This window comes from Mauremys reevesii, linkage group 1 (genome assembly GCF_016161935.1).
Source record: "Mauremys reevesii isolate NIE-2019 linkage group 1, ASM1616193v1, whole genome shotgun sequence".
In the NCBI taxonomy this organism is placed as follows: domain Eukaryota; kingdom Metazoa; phylum Chordata; order Testudines; family Geoemydidae; genus Mauremys; species Mauremys reevesii.
In genome coordinates, this window is record NC_052623.1 from 353094675 (window position 1) to 353115758 (window position 21084).

Below are 21084 nucleotides of genomic sequence, written 5' to 3' on the forward strand. Positions count from 1 at the left end.
CTTCCCCTAGGCTGCTACTCTGAAACCTGTCAGTAAAATCAAAGCTGATTATGGGTACAAGATTGGTTTACCCCATTTACAAAGCTAAATCAAAGTGAAGGAAATTTGAAAATAAATGTATTCTATAGAAGCCACGTTACTGAAAATACCCAAGTACAGTTTTTCTCAACGGATGCCTTTTCATTTTTCAAAAACGTCCAGAGAATTTTTGTTTGTAGTGTTATTGTAGCCGTGTTGGACCCAGGCTATTATAGAGACAAGGTGGATGAGTAATATCTTTTATTGGACTGTCTGTTGGTGAAAAAGACAAGTCTTGAGTTTCACAGAGCTCTTCAGAAGTTGGTCCAATAAAAGATATTACCTCATCCACCACCTCTCTCATGGAACTTTCGTTTATTGATTTTTTTCCCCTGTTTTTGAAAGTTGTAATTTGTTTAAATGACCTTTTTAGATTTCAAGATCCGAACATTTTCAAAATGAACATTTTTGATGGGGGTGGAGGGAAACCACCTTGTGAGTAAGCTACCTACTTAGAATCGCCAAAGTTACACCTCCCCTCCTTCAGTCCTCCCCACAAAAACAATAGAAGTTAGGATAGCCTTGTGGTTAAAACCTTAGATTGGCATTTAGCAGGCCTTAGGTTCACTACCTGGCCCTCCCACTGTCTCCTGGGGTGACCATGGGCAAGTTTCTTAGATGTCATCAGTTTTTCACCCAGTCCTGTATCCCCTGCCAACTCTAGTTGGGATCCTCAACTTTGTGACCTCCCAGCCGGGTAATCACAAGCCCAGGGCTGAGACCTGGGAGCTGGCAGGCAGGCGGTTCATCCAGTTTTTAAGCCAGAAAATTCTCTTTGTCTAAGGCAGGAGTAGTCTATTATTTCTTTTCAAGGTCCAGATTTTTTGGTCAAGGTCCAAACTCCAGAGAAAATAATAAAGATAAGTAAATAAAGAGATTTCAGGGTCTATTCAAAACTGTCTGGTGATCCGAATTGGCCCGCGGGCCACCCATTGACTACCCCGGTCTAAGGTTTATCCCCCTGTCTGGTATTGGATGGGGAACACCGAGCGCACCACTGCCGCCTTGCGTGTGTGACCTCACATGCCCCGTGCGTGGGGGTCATGTAGTGCTGATGGGGGTCACACCAGTGGGGGCAGGGTCATACCATTCCCTAAAGCACCGGAACGTCCTATAGTCTGTGGATGTGGCATTGCCCTCCTGATGCCAAGACTAGGGTGACCAGACAGCAAGTGTGAAAAATTGGGACGGGAGTGAGGGGTAATAGGAGCCCATATTAAAAAAAAAACCCAAATATTGGGACTGTCCCTATAAAATCAGGACATTTGGTCACCCTAACCCGGACCCCAGAACGTCCCGCACAGGATGGGGCCCTGCTCCCTGCCGCACAGCGAGAAGGGGACAGGCCTACACCAGCTGGGCAGGGATGCTGGGTGGGCGCTGCTGCCAGGCTGGGGGACACAGAGGCCCAAGCTGAGCTGCGCTGAGAACTACGTCGCCCAGCATGCACCGCTTCCCAATGGCTCTCCCTGGCGGTGGGAACTACGTCGCCCAGCATGCACCGCTTCCCAATGGCTCTCCCTGGCGGTGGGAACTACATCTCCCAGCATCCGTTTGCTCCCGCTTTCCCAGGAGCCCCCGCGAGCCGGCGCCCCGTTTCCCAAGCAACGGGCTGGTAAACAAGATGACGGCAACCGGGCCCCTGCCGGGGGGCAGCCGAGTCTGAAGCACCAGCACACTCATCCCCCACCCCGCCCCTTCTCCCCCTCCCCCACCGCTCCCCATGGCCGAGCGGGGGGGCGAGGAGGACGGCACGCGGGGGCACCCCCCCTCCCCCGCCCCGCGCCTCGGCGGGGTCCCCCTGGGACCGACGCCACCTGGGGACGGTCCCCGCCTCGGGCAGGCGCCGCTCAGTGGCTGCTACCCGGAGCTGGAGCCAGAGCCGCAGGCGGGGGAGGAGGACTCGGATTCGGACTCGGACCTGGACCTGGAGCCGCAGCCCATGGAGGTTCAGCTCGGTCCCCGCCCCGGGGCTACGGGGGGCGGGGAGGGTCTGGCCCAGGGCCCGGGCCCGAGATCTGCCCTGCCGGTGATGGGGAAGCGGAGCACGCAGCCCGGCTGGGGGCACGCCCCGGCCCACGGGTGTCCGGAGCGTGTGGGGACGCCCGGCCCGGGTGGGCAGACTGGGGCTGCGTCGACCTTCCCGCTCGGGCGCCCACGTCTAGGCAGCGGGGTGGGAGCCGCGACTCCAAAGCCCCCGCTGTCTACACAGCGTGGGGGTTCTGCCTGCCTGCATCTGTTGAGCCCTGGCTGGGTGGTCTTGCAGTGCCCTCCCTGGGTGCCTGGATAGGGTGACCGGAGAGCAAGTGTACAAAATCGAGACAGGGAGTGGGGGTTAATAGGTGCCTATATGTGACAAAGCCCCCAAAATCTGGACTGTCCCTGTCAAATCGGGACATCTGGTCACCCTATACTGCCAGGCCGCGGAGGGGGGGAATCCAATCATGAATTTTCTTGTCACTCTCCCACCCGCAATGTGTGTCTGTGTCAGACAGAAGGAGGGGTATAGCTGAGGCTGAGTTTATTTCCCTGCCCTCCTTCCCCTGTGTTGCTTCCATCAGTGGGGAGCTTCATCTTCTGCACCCTACCGGTTCCCTGCCAGAAAGGGGCAGAAAACAAGCTGGCATGCAAATTGCTGAATTAATGCTGGCGAGCAAAGGCACCTCAGCATAGCTGTGTGCAGTGCGTGTGCCCAGCCCTGACGTTCAATACGTTCCCAGGAAGGAATGGATTTGTTTCGTTTCATCTGTCTCCAATCTCCCCATCACCAAGGCATTGTCACCTCATATATTTAATCATGTCTTAAATATTTCTGTAGCACCATCCGCTGTAGTATCTCTGTAGCTCCAATTGCTGTAGGAGGTGTTAGGAGTTGCATTATTACTCTTTGATAAATTATTTATCTTGGTCCCTAGATAGAGATCATTGTGTGGCTTCTCCAAGCTCATAGGAATTTCACAAATCATTGGCTTATTTTCTCATTAAACCTGTGCACTGGTTCACTAGTGCCATCTGTTAACTACCCACTTTGGCAGAGGACTGGTTGTTTTGTGAAAAGGATTTCACATTACTCAAGCAAAAAATGTTAAGGGGCCCTTGATTCTCGGGCTGTGTTAATTTTTGAGTACCCAGCTTGAGATATTTTAGGTCTGATCTGCAGAAGAACTGAGCATTCGTAACCTAGTTGACATCTAAGGGAGATGCATGCACTCAGCGCCTCTGCAGATCAAGCCCTTTTGAAAGTTTTGCATCTGAAATATGAGGTACAGAAAACTAAATGGCCCCTTTTGAAAACATTGACTTAGGCCTTTTCTATTGCTCATATGAGAGTTTGGAGCTAGTGTACAGTATGTTTTGAATGCTAAAGTTATATCCAATAATATTTTGTTTTTCTGGGTGTATAAAGCTGTTGCAAATGGTGCCACAGTAGGGACATGAGGCTAGAACTAAAACCTGTGTTGTGTTCTGTTCTGACTTGCATCCCATGCAATCCTAGTGACTTCAGTAGGATTGAACAGTATAGAATGTGGTTTCTTAAATCTATCTAAGAGTGTATCTGTCTTTCTTGTGTTTTGCAGGAACATTTTGATGGGGTACTGGATGAAGATACTGTGGCTGAGGCCCTGTACAAACTGGGGCGTTCAGCTCCTGGCACCAAGTTTGTTTACCTTAATCTGTCACTTTCAGTGAGTACAACCAAAGAACAAACATCTTTCAGCAGAGCCATCTTTGTGATCACTGATGTAGTTCTCTGCTTACAAGCAGGGTGATCAGACAAGTGTGAAAAATCAGGACGGGGGTGGGGGTAATAGAAGCCTATATAAGAAAAAGATCCAAAAATTGGGTCTGTCCCTATAAAATCGGGACATCTGGTCACCCTACTCACAAGGGTCACCCTAAGCTGAGTTTCACTCTTAACAGGCGATGGCCTGCGTGACAAGATATGTCCTCTTTTTTCAGGAGGCAGGCGTAATCTTTTCACCTCCTGTAGTTGTCACTTCTGTGCCTTATGTGGGGACCTTTGGGAGGCTGTGACTTCACTCCTGGATCAGTCCCTCTTTGTTTTCTACTAGGAACAGCTGTAGCTGTAGGTGTCAGGGATTCCTCTTTACTCTGTCTCCAGGGTAACTTCCTACAGTACTCTTGTTCTGCTCAGTCAGAGCAGAGGAGGAGGGGGAGGTGATAATCCCCTTGAAATACAGCCTGTAACATCACTCTGGTGGGAGGCAACTGCTGCTGTCCACGAAGATTACCAGAGCTGAACCCAGTTAAAGATGACTTTCCACAGATTCCTCTTATATGCAGCCTGATGTTGTGGCATTCCCTCTGGATGCAGCCATCTCTCATGACTGCATTTTTTTTTCTGCTTTGACTTTTTTCCCCATTTGTGTCTGGTTTGGGCGTGAATAGATCTTGCTTTATGTAATCATATTCTGGAGGTCTCAGATCCCAGCATCCACGGGAGGAAGCTGTGGATGTCTCATCAACACTTCCTTCTACCATGTCTCCTAAGAGAGCAGGGTGTGGTTACACAGCGAGTTATTAAAGCTTCTTTGTTTTTATTTTCCCAGGGGCGTAATTTAAGTGACATTAGCATTCTTTCCAGATACATTCACCTAGAGAAGTTGGAGCTTTCATACAATAAAATTAATGGTATGTAGTAAGTACGCTAGTAAACTCTTGGCTTGTAAAATCATTTAAGATGAAAAATACAGTGTTCTGTGTAGCTTTAATATCATAAAACCCATCTACACATTAATGACATTGCTAATCTAACTCTGTAGAGTGATACAATAGCTGCATCTCCTTGAGAATGATTTACTGATGGTATTCATACAGCTGTACCAGCATATGCTAGGCAACATGAAAGTAAAGATTATTGTCCGGTTTATTATTTGGACATAAAGTGCAAACAACCATGTTAGTGCAAGGTTAAGGTGGAGATTTTACAGCTATTCCAGTCTTGGGGCTTCTCTTCAGCAAAGATTTCCAGCTGAGGCAGGAGCGTACCAAATTGCGTGCTGCTTTTATGATGATCACAATCAGGCCTCATGTCATTTTATTCTGTGTTTGCACAGCACCTAGCACAATGGGGTCCTGGTCCATGATTATTAATAATAATAAGTAAGGCATGTGCGGTAACCTGCAGCATCATGTAGCCTCTGCCTTAGGACTTGTACATTGGGAGAGCTGGAGATCAGTACATGACTGTGACTGTCACAACCTCACTGTGCCCATTTTAATTTTTTCCAAGTAGAGTACCAAGTAGATGTCTGAATTGAATAGGGCCCTTCTCCCAAGAGATAATCTCTCCTTTCTTGACCCCTTTAAGATTATGCCTTTTATGAAGTAATTACTAAGATCTAAATTCAGGGGGGGAAATCGCTTGCTCTGCTATTATGCACATAACTCTTAAAATTGGCTTGAGTGATGCTGTGTGGAACACAGATGATTTGTGACTGATCTAAAGGAAAATTTTCAGTCTTGTCTGAGACTAAAGAGCCTAAGTCACTTTTGGAAATGAGATTTAGGCTCATAAATCACTAAGGCTCTTTTGAAAATTTTCTCTCTAGGTGACAAAGTTAAATTAGGATGATAGCAAACTAAACCAATTTTAAAAAATAGAGATTTGATTTAGGAATTGGGCATTTATCTCTGTCTTGAGTTGTTCACAAAGTATCTTTTGTGTAGGAAGAGGTGCTAATACATTGAATTACTGTGGGCGAAGCCTTGTTCTATGTCTTGCATGGTTTAAAACTGATTTTTGGTTGCTAGCGGTTGTAATTTCTATATTACATTATGACTCCGTAATCTATGTATTTCCCTATGTATTATTTTACTTAATTTGGTGTTTCCCCTTTGTTATAGATTTGTCTTGTGTCAGTCACATGTCTTACTTACTGGAACTTGATGCTTCCAATAATGAACTGACTACATACTTTGATTTCAAGCCACCTAAAAATCTCAAGGTAAGTTGTGAAAAATGTTTTTTGTCAGGTTTGAATTCAAAGAGGCTTTTTAAATGTAATTTAGATTCTGTACTAAACCAGGCAAAGAGATCAAACTTCCTTTGTCCCCTACACATCCATCTTATTCTGGTTGCCATTTAAAAAAAAAATTGCACCTCTCATTTGGTTTCACATTCCTGAACCCCAAACACTATGGGAATGGCATTTGACACAATTCGTTGTACTGGTTAAGATTTTGCCAAATGAATCAAATCTTGAATGGAATCAGTTCTCACCTTTCAGATTGACTGGTACCAATCAGTACTGTGAAAGATGTATGTGACATGTAGCCATATACTGTTCCACTTTCTCTGCTATTGTTTTGATATAGTCCACTATGGGTTACACAGGTCTGGACATTGTTTTGAAATGCTACCACTGGGGATTCCTCTGCTTTCCCTTCCTGATCTCTAATCTTTATGCATCATTGCCAGGACCATTAATATTATCTGTAGGAGGAACACAGAATAGTTAATGAAGCTTCCAAAATTTGAGTTATGTATCTAATAAAAAACCCTTTTGTTATGTCTCACCACGTGTTAATATTAATGACCCTTTTATTTTGTCCACAAACCCCACCACAAGTATAATGGAAAAGCCAGTTAGTTTCACAGGCAGCTGAAAGTCCAGAAGAAAGGAAAGAAACCTCATGTGTCCTTTTTCTCTTCAGGAGGTGGATTTTTCATACAATCAAATACCTGAAATGCGAGATCTGTCCGCATACCAGTCACTTACTAAACTCACACTGGACCGTATCCTTTGTGGAAACGACAACAGGAGAAGGTGGTTTGTTGTTGTTGTTTTTGTGAAGGGCTGTTCATTCTGAATAGCTGCCCATCTTCACTGTGTAGCTTCACTCAACCATACAATGCTGCCTTGAAAATCAAGGTGAAATAGTTTTTAATCTAATGATGAAATTGATTTTAACTTAGTAAAACATTAATATTTATAAAGGCGGGGTGAGTGGGAGTGTTTGTAAAGATCAAATTCTCTGTCAAGGGAAAACAAAAAACCTTCATGCCCTGAAAAGCTAAGAAAGCCATGAGTCATACTCCCTAGACATGGCAAAGATGATAAACAAATGCTCACTGCAGCACTGGGATATGAAGTGTGATCTTTGGAGTTTACTTTAACTCCTTTGTGCTCAGATTCAGGATTTCCCTAAGCTATAATTGAGAAGCTGGGAGGGGAAGACGGGTGAATCTCTCCAAAGTTGCCTGTTCTGTACATTTCCTCTAAAGCTCAGATACTGGCCACTGTCAGGGCAGGATACTGGGCTAGATGGACCATTGGTGTGACCCAGTCTGGTTGTTCTTATGATACACACCTCTTAATGAAAGAATTTAATGTTAATATGAGTAATAATAATTACTTGAGCCTCGGAGCCTGTGGTATTAATTTAGATGTAATATATGGGCTAAAAATGTTAACATAATCAAGTCACTGTCCAACATTAAACAATGTTAAACAAGGTCTGAGGTTTTGTATACAGAGACCTCAGCCTGCTTAGTGCCATGGCAAACACACCATTAACAACCCTTTGAACTTTAGAAGGAAAAAGAGTTAACATATTTGAAATGTTAAATATTCAATAAGGCTTTCGTTTTAATAATCCCTAATTCCTTTTCACTGGAGAGTTTTTAAAAGAAAAAAAACAACCTTGTTTGACAGTCTCTTAGGTAGATGATAGTAACTGTCCATTTGAGGAAGAGAGAAGTTAGTTGAGACAGACTGGAGCTGCTGCTGCTGTTAAAGTCTGATCCTGTTTCATCCCAGGTGGCAGTTGGGATTCCTCTGTAGCTAGCAAAGGTGGCGATGTCATTCAGGGCTGCCCGGGGGCGGGGGGCAGCAAGTGGGGCAATTTGCCCCTGGCCCCGCAGGGGCCCCCACGAGAGTTTTTGGGGCCCCCGAAGCAGGGTCCTTCACTCGCTCCAGGGACCCAGAAAACTCTCATGGGGCCCGGGCCCCCGGAGCTTCTTCCGCTCCGGGTCTTCGGCGGCAATTTGGTGGCGGGGGGTCCTTCCACTCTGAGACCCGCCGCCGAAGTGCCCCGAAGACCCGCAGCGGGTCTTTGGTGGCAATTCGGCAGTGGGGGTCCCGCCGTGGGTCTTCTGGGCACTTTGGCGTTGGGTCCCGGAGCAGAAGGACCCACCGCCGCCAAATTACCACTGAAGTGGGGGCCCCCTGTCGCCAAAGACCCCAGGCCCCCTGAATCCTCTGGGCGGCCCTGATGTCATCTGGGTTCCTCTCTCTGGCTAGGCCTGGTCAGGACATCTCTCAGGATTAGGATGTAGAAGTTCCCAGGAGATGGTGGGGGTGGCAGCCATGATGGTGAAGATTGGACCTGCAGCCAATTTTTCTCCCAAAGTCTCTTCCTTTAAGGACCCCAAAAGGGAGTGGTAGGGGAATAGCCCACCCGCCTCTTTATTTCGTCCACCAATTAGATCCAGTTTCCAATACACCAATTTTGGTTCACTGATTTTTGGTTGCACACTTTTCTGGTTTACCAAGCATGATCTTAACACAGTCCTTAAATTATATAAGGAGACTTTTTTTTTATTTGGACTAATTCAATCTTTCCAACCTTTTCTCATCAACATTTGTTATTCTGGTCTGGGTTATTGACACGTTTTATAAGCTGTCATGTACTTGTTACAATTGAGCTCATAATTAGGGTAAATTTGTAGGCCCAATTATTACAACAAGCCTCAGTCATGGGTCAGGACCCCTTTGTGCTAGGTGCTGGACAAAAATCAGACAAAAAGACAATCCCTGCCCCAAAGAACTTACAGTCCAAATATAAGACAAGAGACAATGGATGGATACTGACAGATGGGGGAGTACAAGGAAACAGACCGTGTTAATCACCATGATTTGAAGTAGTCTCAGCACACCAATGGCTTAATGGTTGTCAGGATTTTGTAGGCGTCACAGCAAAGGAGAGTTAATGGGCAAGAAGTTCCCACTTTTTCATTAAAGGGGGTTCAGCGTTTGTGTAGATTTAATTTGATTGAAAATCAAGTTGGTGACAGGTGAGCTGCTTTAATTGAAAAAACATTCTGCCGGGTAACCTCAAAAGTAGCTAAAATGGACTGATTTTCAGGTTCCCGCAGAATCCAGGAAAGTTAAGGCTACTGAATGTCAGTGTATAAGATCGTGCTCGTATGTGAGGTAACACTACGTGCAGTGCAAATTGTTCTCAAAAACACCTTTCAGTCTGTGAGTACCCCAGGTTGTGGGGTAGCAAACCCCATTCTGGTGAAGATCTAATAAGGATGTGTTAGATACTTAAGTTTCTCCACTGTCTGCTTTTCCAAGGCATTTGCTGTGCAGAGCTGCCCTTATGCCTCCTGAAGACTCTCCTTCTCCTACACTTTTCTAAGGCTTGCTCCACACTTACATCAGCATTGCTGTGTTGGTCACAGGTGTGACAAAAACTCCAGTATAGACACAGCTGTTCTGACAGAAGAGTGATTCTGTCTGCTTAGCCAATGAGATTCGGAGAGGAGGTATTCCTACATGGACCGAAAACCTCCGTCTGTTGGTGTACACTGCATTTACACTAGGGGGCTATACTACCATAGCCATGCCAATAAGGGGTCTGTAGTGTAGACACAGTCTAAGCTAGTGCTCTATGTTGTTCTCTTGCATTCCCATGTAAGCTTATAAATGCTTACTAAGGCTTAGGAACCTCTTTTCTCCTGCCTTGTAAATTGCATCCTGAGTCTTTGTTCCAGGAGGAGAGGATTGCAGGCTGTATCATTTTGGTTCTTTGTCTTCCATACTCAAGTAACCCTATTACTGAAGGATGTTATTTCAACGTTCTTATTTCTCACAGGGGTGGCTAGCTCATTTGCAGGGTTTTCAGGTTACACTGTTGACAAGTTTCACAAGGTGTACAGGTGACACGATTCTTGTTGGAGAATGGCACTGAGACGCCATTCAAATTTCCTATTGCAAAGCAAAAATAATGTGACCAATAAAAAAAGGTCAAGGGTTGTTATCATTGATCTGAATAGGAATTAGGATTTTTCATTTGCTTTGAATGCAGCAGTTCAATATCTTTATTTGATTCATTTGATTTGTTGTCAGCAATACAGGAAGAACAACTATGCGTATGAGTGCATCAGGACCATTTGAAATTCAGAACATGAATGCAAAGTTTAAAATGCAACATGGCACCATTCCTAACTTGTGTCAAGCAAAACTCACAGAAGACATGACAGCCAAAACAAGCTGTTCTTATAGTCTACAAATGAAACAACATTTCTTAAATATCTTACAGTGGTGAAAGTGTTTGGGATGCATTTCTTAACAGACAGTAACTAAGCATCTCTTCCCATATTTCAATGAGCTGTGATGCAGATGGTAGGGTCATTACAAGTTTTCCTGACAGTTGCACACACAAACATACCTGACAGGATTATAAATTAATCTTCGTAGAGGGAATTGTCTAAAACAGAAAGGAATACAGTTTACTAAGACAGTAATACCTGACCGCGTAGTTGTAGTGGGTCATTAAGAGTCTAAAATCGGTTGTTAGTGCTGCCTGATTTTCTGCATCTTATTTGTGTGATCACCTTTTATTTTACATTTGTAACCTCTTGGACCCTAATAGGCTAGTGTTTTATTTACTGGTAATCCATGATTGATTGGGTCCACTATGGCCAATATCAGTCATGTGCCCAATGAAGTTTTGCCATAGACTTCAATAGGAAGAGGAGCAATCCTATTTTGTCATAAAGTCCCTGTTTAACTACCAAGTGTGGTACACTTAATCCTGCCTCAGGACAGGGGGATGGACTAGATGACCTCTTGAGGTCTCTTCCAGCCGTACATTCTATTGTGGTCTGAGTGCACTTTTCAAAACATGTCAAGCAGCCTAGCATAGGCCCTATAAAATGATAGCTCCTACTAGGTAGGAATCCAGGCTAGAACGTGGTGTTGGGGTTCAGTTATAGTTTGACACTGGTAGTGCAGATTGGGCCAAAGCGTGTTAGGGTGTGTGTGGCAAAAGCTGGCCAAACCCTGGTCGTTCAGCACAACACACAGTCGACCTATGGAACTCGTTGCGTGGGAATGTTGTGAAGGCCAAAAGTATAACTTGGTTCAAAAAAGAATTACAGAAGTTCATGGAGGATACGTCCATCAATGGCTATTAGCCAAGATGGTCAGGGATGCAACCCAGTGCTCTGGGTGTCCCTAAACCTCTGACTGCCAGAAGCTGAGACTGGATCACAGGTGATGGATAACTCGATAAATTGCCCTGTTCTGTTCATTCCGTCTGAGTCATCTGGCACCAACCACTGTTGGAAGTCAAGATACTGGGCTAGATGGGCCACTGGTCTGACCCAGTATGGCTGTTCTTGTGTTCTTATAACAGGATTGTATTTTCTTTCATTACCCTTGTAGGATAAATGCAGCTCCTAATTGCATTTGATTAGAATTATTGGTATGGTTCTGGCAGGGAAAAAAAATCTGATAATTTGTCTACAGGCATCTAAGGTTTGAAATGTGGTTGGCTGTGTTACAAAAAATGTCACTGTCCCAGTTTTTGGACTGTGGTATCATTCTCCCATATACATTAAAATGAAATATTGTTGCCCCTGTGATTGCATAAAGGCATCGCTCTGCATCCTGCTTAATCTACTTTGGAGTATTGTAGCCGGGTTTCTTATTTATATTCTCTTGTTTTTAAAGTGTCTGATTCCAATTTGGTCTTATGTGATATGTTTAGTTTTGCCTTTGCTTCACTTTAAATTAAAACGACACAGTCACCACCACTTGGACACAGACTCATTACTGAGACTGTTATAACTTACTTCAAATTCAAGTAAAAATTTGAATACCCACATAATATCGTGGAGAATGTATATTATACTTATTTATTGTTATGCTTTATGGTCTAAGCAGTAATGCTGTGGGGTCTCATTGTGCTAGGTGCTGCACAAACATATAGTAAAGTATGGTCCCTGCCTCAGAGAATTTATAATCTTGAGTCCTGGATCCTGCAACTGACTTGACATGTGTGGAGCCCCATTGACTTCAGTGGACCTCCCAACAGGTGTAAAGAACTGCTCACATGCACACAGTTGCAGGACTGGGGCTCGGGCTTGAGAGACAAGATGTAAATGGTGGTTGAAACAAGTAAGTTACAGTTGAAGGACGAAGATGGTATTAGTAAAATGAACATCTGTGTATGAGAAAGAGAGAGACCGACCTGCTAACTTAGTTCTAAATATTGCTATGATTTTTTTGTATGTGATTATTTTCCTTAAGTGCAACACTGATGCATAGATAATAATATAGAGGAGATCAAAGGGCTAGAGAAGTGCCATAGTCTGACTTATCTTAGCTTGGCACACAACAAGATCACTACAATCAGTGGTTTGAAAAACTTACCTGTCAAAATACTCTGTCTGGTAAGTGATGAGTTAATTTTTTTAATAAAAGCTCTCTTCTTATATGGCCTTGTTCAGCTCCTTAAGAAATGTATTTATGATAAGTAGGCTGCTTTCCATAGGTCTATTTATAGTGGACACAAGTAAACTTTGGTTAAAATTTTGCTTTTCTACTGTGTTCTGTTTTAGTAATGTCGTATCTCATTTTCTCTTTGTAACCCTTTTAGAAGTTAAAAATATCAACAGTGTGTGTGCCCTAAATATAGTGTTGGAAAGCATCAAAACTTTATTTTGAAAGAATCAAATGTGTATAGACTAAATTAATTAATTAAAACAGTGATGTTTTTAAACAGACATTCCCTTGCCAAGTTGTTTTGGTTTACAGTAGCACCATGCTAGGATATGAGCTGTGAAAGGGAAACTGATCAGCCTATATTTATTTTCCAAGATGAGTAAAATTCAGTAAGTTAATAACATCAGTTATAGAAGGAAACTTATTTTGAGACTCTTGAAGTCAGAGTGGCAGCATGATCCAATGAATAAGTCATGGGCCTTATTTCAGGATATGTTGGTTCTGTTCCTGACTGACACTATGTGGGTCACTTATCACAGAATAATAGAATATCAGGCTTGGAAGGGACCTCAGGAAGTCATCTAGTCCAACTCCCTCCTCAAAACAGGACCAATCCCCAACTAAATCACACTTACCTCAGTGTGCCTTTGTGTCTGTTTCCCCTTCTGTAAAATTGGGATAATACCTAGCCTTATTTGTTAAGCCTTTTGCGATTCTTTAGTGAAAAGTACTACATAAATGCTAAGTAGTAATAGCTGTAAGTGGTGTTAGAGACATAGGTAAGAATATTTTTAAATATGAACTGAAAGTGTGCTTTTAAGTCATTGTAAAAGCACAAAGTACATTTTTCCACCTCTTCCTTTAATTTTAATGAATAATGTAATTGATATCTTCAAGAACTTGAATCTGAAAATACATATCTACATGCTTAAGTTTATACACATTAAGAGCGAATAAATACATAAGTGTGTCATGTAAAGCAAGTTCTTTATTTTTATGTCCATAACATTTTTAATTTGTTTTTCTGTGCTAAAGTACAAAATGGCACTGTAGTATAGAAAAGAATAGTTAAATCTTACATAAGTCAAATGCAATTGTTCCTTTTTCACTTCTTTAACTAATTAGCTTATTTTAATATGCACTAAAATGTGTTCATTTTTAATAGTGGAAAGAGTAATGAGCACTCTTGTATTTCAGGCATACCATTCTTTGCAAATCCCTCAGTGCCAATGAATCTGGAACTCTGATGGAAGTAGAAAAGATTGATTCAGATTGAGAAAAATCTTAAATTAAAAAAACTGAAATGAAGTATAAACTTGTTGAAAATTACATTTTCAGAAAGATCTCTTCTCTTTATACAGTTTTAAAAATACTTATTCATCCTTTTCTTTTAAGTAGAAACAGAGCAAGTCACCTAATTTCTCTGTTTCTGTTTCCCCATCTGTAAAAGGGGCTAATAACACTTATACCTAATTAGTTGTATTTGAAAATGTTTTGAAGGTGAGAACTGCTATGAAACTGCAAAGCATTATTAATATGACCACGTTCTGTATTTTCGTATTTCCATGCTACTGTGACTGCTCACATAAAGACTTCTCTTTTTTCTTTAACCAGCAAAGTAGGTAGTCACATAAAAATGATGTAAATAGTGAAATTTCAGTGTAGCGTCTTCTTTCACAAATTCAAATAAGATGCAAATAGACTGTACATGGCAGAAAAGGGTTATTTTTTTCCCTTTGATTCAGCTTTCTTTTCCATTCCCTGTTGAGCTCTTTAGGAAAGAAAATAGAAAGGTGTCAAGTTCAGAAGAAGGAGGTGTCAGTAATTGTAAATACTGCTTAGATACACCAAAGAGCCCATATTCTGCCCTTGGTTGCAAAAAATAATGAGTAGTGCTGTAATGAACTGGATGCTGAGGAAGTTTACACTTTCCAAAAGAGGATTCCCCACACAAATACCTTTGGTGCACAGAATTTTGTGTGCACTGTTTGCACAGCACTTTGCAACTACAACTCTTAGCTGTACCTTATTGAACAGAAGTCTCATGAGGAAGAGGAAGGGAAGAGAGAGTCTCCTTGCTTTTAATAGTCCAATCAAAGATTTAAAAGTCAGGAAAAATGTCAAGGGCAGACAACCAGATCAACATTGCAATCAGGGGCAGCTCCAGGCACCAGCGCTCCAAGCGCATGCCTGGGGCAGCAAGCCACTGGGGGCGCTCTGCCGGTCGCCGCTAGGGCGGCAGGCAGGGTGCCTTCGGCGGCTTGCCTGCGGAGGGTCCGCTGGTCCCGCGGCTTCAGCAGACCTCCCGCAGTCCGTCGAAGCCGCGGGACCAGCGGACCCTCTGTGCTTGGGGCGGCAAAATGTCTAGAGCCGCCCCTGATTGCAATCCATTTATTTATTTCTCTAGTTCCTAAATATTTAGTAATAGCATTTGAAGTTCCCAAATAGCTTTCAGCATCAAGTGACACTGGTGGAATGAGATGCGTAGCTTTCAAGATTATGGTTACAGATTGTGTCAGGTGGAGAGCCCATCTCGGTAGCTACAGTAATTGGGGCCCAAGATTAACGCACAAGCTAGCATGCTACACCATGCTAGGAGTTGGTAACAGGAATGGCTGTATGATTGATGGGGCTTCAAGAAATGAAACTACCTGGAACCTACTCAGAAACATGTGACCACCTCATCTCTTTCCTCTCCTGGAGAAAGAGGAATCAGACCTTGTGTGGTGTACAGAGAAAAGCTACTTTAGGGGGCCCCAAAAGCACCAAGCAATCCCAACTACCAGATTCTGATATGCTTCCTTACAGTAATTTCAGTGGTGGTATTCATGGAGTGAGCTACTACCCAAACTAGAGGTTTCCTTAGGGTAACACCCACTGAGGTGAATAAGATAAGTTGACACATCAGAGAGCTATTGTTTCGGGCTGCCTGCAGACTCAGGAAAATAACAGTGGTTTGATTTATGTACAGTTTACATTTTGATCTTTTTGCAGCCATATAGGTAACAAACATACATTTTTTAATAGATGAAATCTTGGCTTCTGGGCACAATTCTACAGTGGTGAGGGGATTCTGTAGCCACTTCCATGGCTATGAAATTGCAGAGAAAATCAGGGCCCTGTTTATTTTACTGACACGCAGCACCAACCTGCTACTTAAGGTAGTGCACTGAAGATAAAACAGTCAGGAGGTTTCCCCATTTGTTACTTCTTGAGCAGAATGAGAAATTATAAACTGGCATCTCAAGATGAGGATGGGGTTAATATGAGGGGCAATGTTATTTTCATGCAATGCTAATGTTTACAAGACCCAGGAGAAGAGAAATGGCCTGTCCTGTTCTACTAAGATTCAAAAAGGTTTTTAAAGTGAACACAGAAATTACCCATTTAGACACTAGGATGCTGTTCCTCATCAGAAACATTTTTTTCACCTATGAAAGCTTGTGAGGACTTATTATATACTTTGGATTGATTTTCAGTGCTCTAACCAGATTGAGAAGATAACCGGTTTGGAGGACCTGAAAGTCCTCCGGAACTTGGACTTGTCCAGTAATAAAATCAGTAGCTTAGAAGGTTTGGAGGAGCATGATCTACTAGAAGTGATCAACCTAGAAAATAATCAGGTAACATCCTGCATACCAATCTGAATTGCTTTTAGCTTTACCGTCTCTCTCTGAAATTCAGCTCTTTGAAGGTTCAAGTAAAAAATCCCCTAACACTACAAGAAAGAAATGGCTTTTACTTTATAACCCATTCTGCCACCCTTACTTATGTTGAGTAGCACCTTACTCCCTGCTCTTGTTTAATTGCTTGGACTAATTTCTATTTATGTGGGTAGCTCTTAGGGAGCATTTAGTTCTCATGATTGTGAAGGACAGACAGCATTCCCTAGAGTGGACACCACAGGGATACCACATTGCAGGGAATGGCTGCATAGGCGCTGACTCTGTGGGCACTACGGGACTGGAGCATTCACAGAAAAAAAATAGTGGCAGCTCAGCACCCACTGTCAACCCAGATCAGCTCTGCCCCCCCCCATCTAGCGCCTCCTGCCCACCATGATCAGCTGTTCAGCGGTGTGCAGGAGGCACTGTGGGGGAGGATTGGGGAGGGGACGAGGCAGGGTGGGGGTTGGGCTTGGGGGAAGTGGTGGAGTGGGGACAGGGCCTGGGGTGGAGTGGCAGTCCAGCACCCCAAAGGAAATCACAAAGTCGCAGCCTCTGAATGGCTGTACTGCCTTCTTCCATCCAGCTGTGCCAGAGAACCTCTACTTATACCTTAGCGACTCCAGCACCCAGCCCCAACAGATCTTGCCAATGTCCCTCAATCCTGCAACATGATGATCATGATGATCCCTTTCTGACCTTAAAATATGTGAGCTTCTCCTGGGCCTCTGTCAGAGAATACGTCATGCATACTGTAAAATGGCTTTTGTTATACAGATAAATGTTCACTGGAGACTAGGGTCAGACCATTCAGCTCTTTTATATCTGTAATCTTAACAAGGATTTGAACCTTGGGCCCTATAGGCAACGGCTAATCCATTAACCCAGCAGATCACTGAGATACCAGGAAAAGACCCTCAGTGGATGAAGTAATATATTTTATTGGACCATCTTCTGTTGGTGAATTCAATAAATAATACTACCTAACCCACTTTGTCTCTCTAATATCCTGTGACCAACACAGCTACAACACTGCCTACCTCAATGGATAAGTCATTCTTCTATCAAAGCCCAGACTTTGTGGTTATGATCTTAACCCACCTGAAATTATGTATTTAAAAATGTAGGCAAATAAAAAGCAACAATAAAAACTCTAAATTGAAATATTCAGATTATTCTCCCAATTTTCAGGATACACCTGCAAGAGTTAACATCACCATTGTGAATTCTCTTTATAGCATCATATTAAGGTCAACATTTAAAGACACGTCAGTGTTTAAAATCACACAAGGCAGGATGCTAACTATAGTATGGTCATCATTAGCATTAATAATGCCGCCTCCGTTGCCTCATGTAATGTTCTTTGTTCTCTGTAGCAGGCAGAAGCTATTAATTCTGCCTCATCAACATTTGGTTTATGTCCTCTTTTAATGAAATGTTACTGAAACTGAGCAATGGATTGCCACCTTTCCAATATCTCCTTCTCTAGAGCAGGGGTGAAAGTAATTTACAGGACTTACCAGTACTGCCAGAGTCTTGAGGGGGGAGTGGCCTCATCCAGAAAAGGCGCGGCCTTTAAATCAACCTGGGGCTCCCAGCTGCAGAGGTGGCTGGGAGCCCCTGGGGCTCATGGGCAAATTAAAGGGCCCGGGGCTCCGGCCGCCGCAGAGCTCTGGGCCCTTTAAATCCCCACTGCAGCTCCAGCTGGGATTTAAAGGGCTCGGGGCTCCCGCGGCTGGAAAATATAATGCAAAAGGTGCACCAATTACAATCTTTTAGCAGATGCTCAATATTCCTGCATAAAAAGAGAAATCAGAATCCTATTATATCAGGGGCAGGCAACCTATGGCACGGGTGCCGAAGGCAGCACGCGAGCTGATTTTCAGTGGCACTCACACTGCCCAGGTCCTGGCCACCAGTCCAGGGGGCTCTGCATTTTAATTTAATTTTAAATGAAGCATCTTAAACATTTTAAAAGCCTTGTTTACTTTCCATACAACAATAGTTTAGTTATATATTATAGACTTATAGAAAGAGTCCTTCTAAAAACGTTTAAATGTATTACTGGCGCATGAAACCTTAAATTAGAGTGAATAAATGAAGATTCGGCACACCACTTCTGAAAGGTTGCCGACCCCTGTATTATATAAAATAGGAGGATTTTTTAATGTAGCCACAATCAAAACATAGTGACATTGTTACTGCAGCAACATGGTTACTGGAGTAAGTGTGCCTGTAGCACAAGCAGCTTTGCTTGCTCCAGAGATGATGCTTTTCCAGGTGAACTGACTCTCATACTTATTTTTCTTCAGGAAGATCAAAAAGCTTTTAGCATCTCAAGAGGGAATCATTAAGGGGTCGCAGAAACTAAGAAGAGGTCAGGTGGGGCAGGAGGTCCTATTATCAGGAGTTGTCTGACAGTTGGCTGAACACCGAGTAAACACTATCCAGCACAATTTCAACAGTAAAGCCTGGTGCTCAAAGCTGTGTCATGCAACTTGTTTGTAATTGGTTAATTTTGAGAGTCCTTGTTCCCCAAAATTCAATTTCAGAAAAGCTTGAACTGAATGAAAGCTTAAAATGTCTGAAACAGCTGGTCTGTGTTCTCTGAATCTTATATTAAGAGAAAAACTAAATGCGTCTGTTAGAGATCCTAGTGTGCAACTGTCTGGCCACCCACTAGACCTACTGGGAGGAGAATCCAAGCCTCTGAGTTCTGGGGTGTGTTAAACTCCTCGACCCCAAACAGAGTCAAGCCTTCACCCCAATCTCTGGCTTCTGAGGCTCATTTTCAGGGTGCAGACCTTCTATCTGGCACCCCCCTCTGAATGCTGAAATCTGCTGTCTACGCTCCTAGCCCTTCTGGGCACAGCGCTGACCCTTTGGACTCTCCAGTGTTTAAACAGAGACCCCTCCCAGAACTGTACCCAAAAGGTGTGATGCTTCTGGGTTACAGTTTAGCCCTCTCAGGGGCATGCAGTAGTTGTGAGCAATCAACACACACGCACTTGTTCAGTCTATCACCTTTATTCATTTTGTATTTAATCATTTAAAGCACAGGTGAGTACAGACCAGCAGGCCACTTGTCCAATTTTAAACTGGGCTGGCCTGCTTTTGTAATCTTTGTCCCTTGTCCAGTGCTGAGATGAAACCGTACATAGTTTTGTCCAGTATCAGATGTGGGACACCATAATGGAGAGCGCGCTGCTCTGCCCGTGCTGGCGTGACCTCACATACAACATGCGTGTGAGGTCATGCTGGTGTGGACAAGGCAGTGCGCTGTTCAAAATGACACCCCCTTGCGGCTTGACCTCGCATGTACTGTGCTTGTAAGGTTACACTGGCGGAGGTGGGGTCATGCCATTCCCAGAAGCACCAGAATGTCCAGTATTCCAGGAATGTGCGAGTGGCCACCCTAATTACAGATCACACAAACAATAAAATACTCTAGACAGAATGTCCCTCACTATCTCATCCTTCACTTGGGAATCCTTGGAGGATCATCTGTGTTCTCTCAGGCAGGCAGGGTCCTCTGCCTCCCTCATCTTAATCTGGTACAAAAAGGCGTTCAGTCCCAGTTTGTTCATTCCCCCTGGTGAATCCCTTTATAGACTCCTGCTAGGATCACTTGCTTCTTTTGTTCTGCCTTTTGGTATTTTCTCACTGCTCTTAACCTCCCGCATCTTCAGACAAACGGGGGAAGTGTCTTCTCCCAGCTAGAGCAAACCCATTTGCCCAAGGTGTTTTAATAGAACATCATTCAGTGCACTCACCATTGTCTCTGGCCTAGAAGAGACATGACACAGCCTTGCTAACTCAGAGTAGATTTACATGCCTATAAGCTTTCCATGACACAGTAGATTCTTGATACAATTTAATAAACTCATTCACAATTCAGAAGTGGTACAGACCAAACCCACACACCATCACGGCATCAGTTCAGGACTCTATTAAAATATAAAGCACCCATACAAAATAAAGTGAAATAAGTAGGCAAAGATATAGGGTGACCAGACAGAAAATGTGAAAAATCGGGACAGGGGGTGGGGAGTAATAGGAGCCTATATAAGAAAAAGACCCAAAAATCAGGACTGTCCCTATAAAATTGGGACATCTGGTAACCCTACAAAGATACCATTTTTGAAACAGTACAGAATGATTTAAAAGATTTACATTACCTGGCTCCCACAGTGACGATTTACAATCCAATTTTTCAAAAGTGGGCATAATGGTCTTATCTGCAAAAAATGTATGTGCAAAAAAATCCATACTTGTGAAGGCATATATGATTGCATGGGCAAAGGGATAATTGTGTGCACTTGCATGCGCAGATAATAGGGGTGGGGTGACTTCCTGATTAGGTGTCATTCTACACACAGATCCACTGTTGGTGCATCTATTCAGAATCATTCAGTATCTTGTGTTGTTTTTCAACACAGCTAATGTTGTTTAATATCTTGTTTTAACTGTCAAGTCCTGTGATTGGTCTTAGCATTCAAAAGCAGCCAATCATGCAGGTTTTAGAGTGAGGGCCCTCACTATGACTTTGCTTTGGACACCAAATGAAAAAAAAAAAGTCCTTTACAGAAAGGGAGATTTTTTTCCTGCTTGTCACTCTAAACCCGCAGGAACTGACTGCAAGCCGCAGTCTTTCAGGGCACCCCATTGCCTGGCTAGTTCACTTCAGCCAAAACTACACCTTTACCTCGATATAACGCGACCCGATATAACACGAATTCAGATATAATGCGGTAAAGCAGTGCTCCGGGGGGGGTGCGGGGCTGTGCTCTCCGGTGGATCAAAGCAAGTTTGATATAACGCCGTTTCACCTATAACACAGTAAGATTTTTTGGCTCGTG

At 43.5% G+C, this 21084-nt stretch overlaps 1 protein-coding gene across 1 annotated transcript in view; it reads left to right on the forward strand.

Moving 5' to 3' along the window:
• Nucleotides 1-1687: 1687 nt before the first annotated feature.
• LRGUK (leucine rich repeats and guanylate kinase domain containing) overlaps nucleotides 1688-21084 on the forward strand; it is a 76432-nt gene continuing 57035 nt past the window's right edge. Inside the window, exons 1-7 of the mRNA XM_039520617.1 lie at nucleotides 1688-2026; nucleotides 3657-3764; nucleotides 4650-4731; nucleotides 5947-6047; nucleotides 6757-6838; nucleotides 12384-12508; nucleotides 16040-16183. Of these exons, the coding sequence (XP_039376551.1) occupies nucleotides 1802-2026; nucleotides 3657-3764; nucleotides 4650-4731; nucleotides 5947-6047; nucleotides 6757-6838; nucleotides 12384-12508; nucleotides 16040-16183 (867 nt within the window). The 5' untranslated portion in view covers nucleotides 1688-1801. The remainder of the gene's footprint in view (nucleotides 2027-3656; nucleotides 3765-4649; nucleotides 4732-5946; nucleotides 6048-6756; nucleotides 6839-12383; nucleotides 12509-16039; nucleotides 16184-21084) is intronic.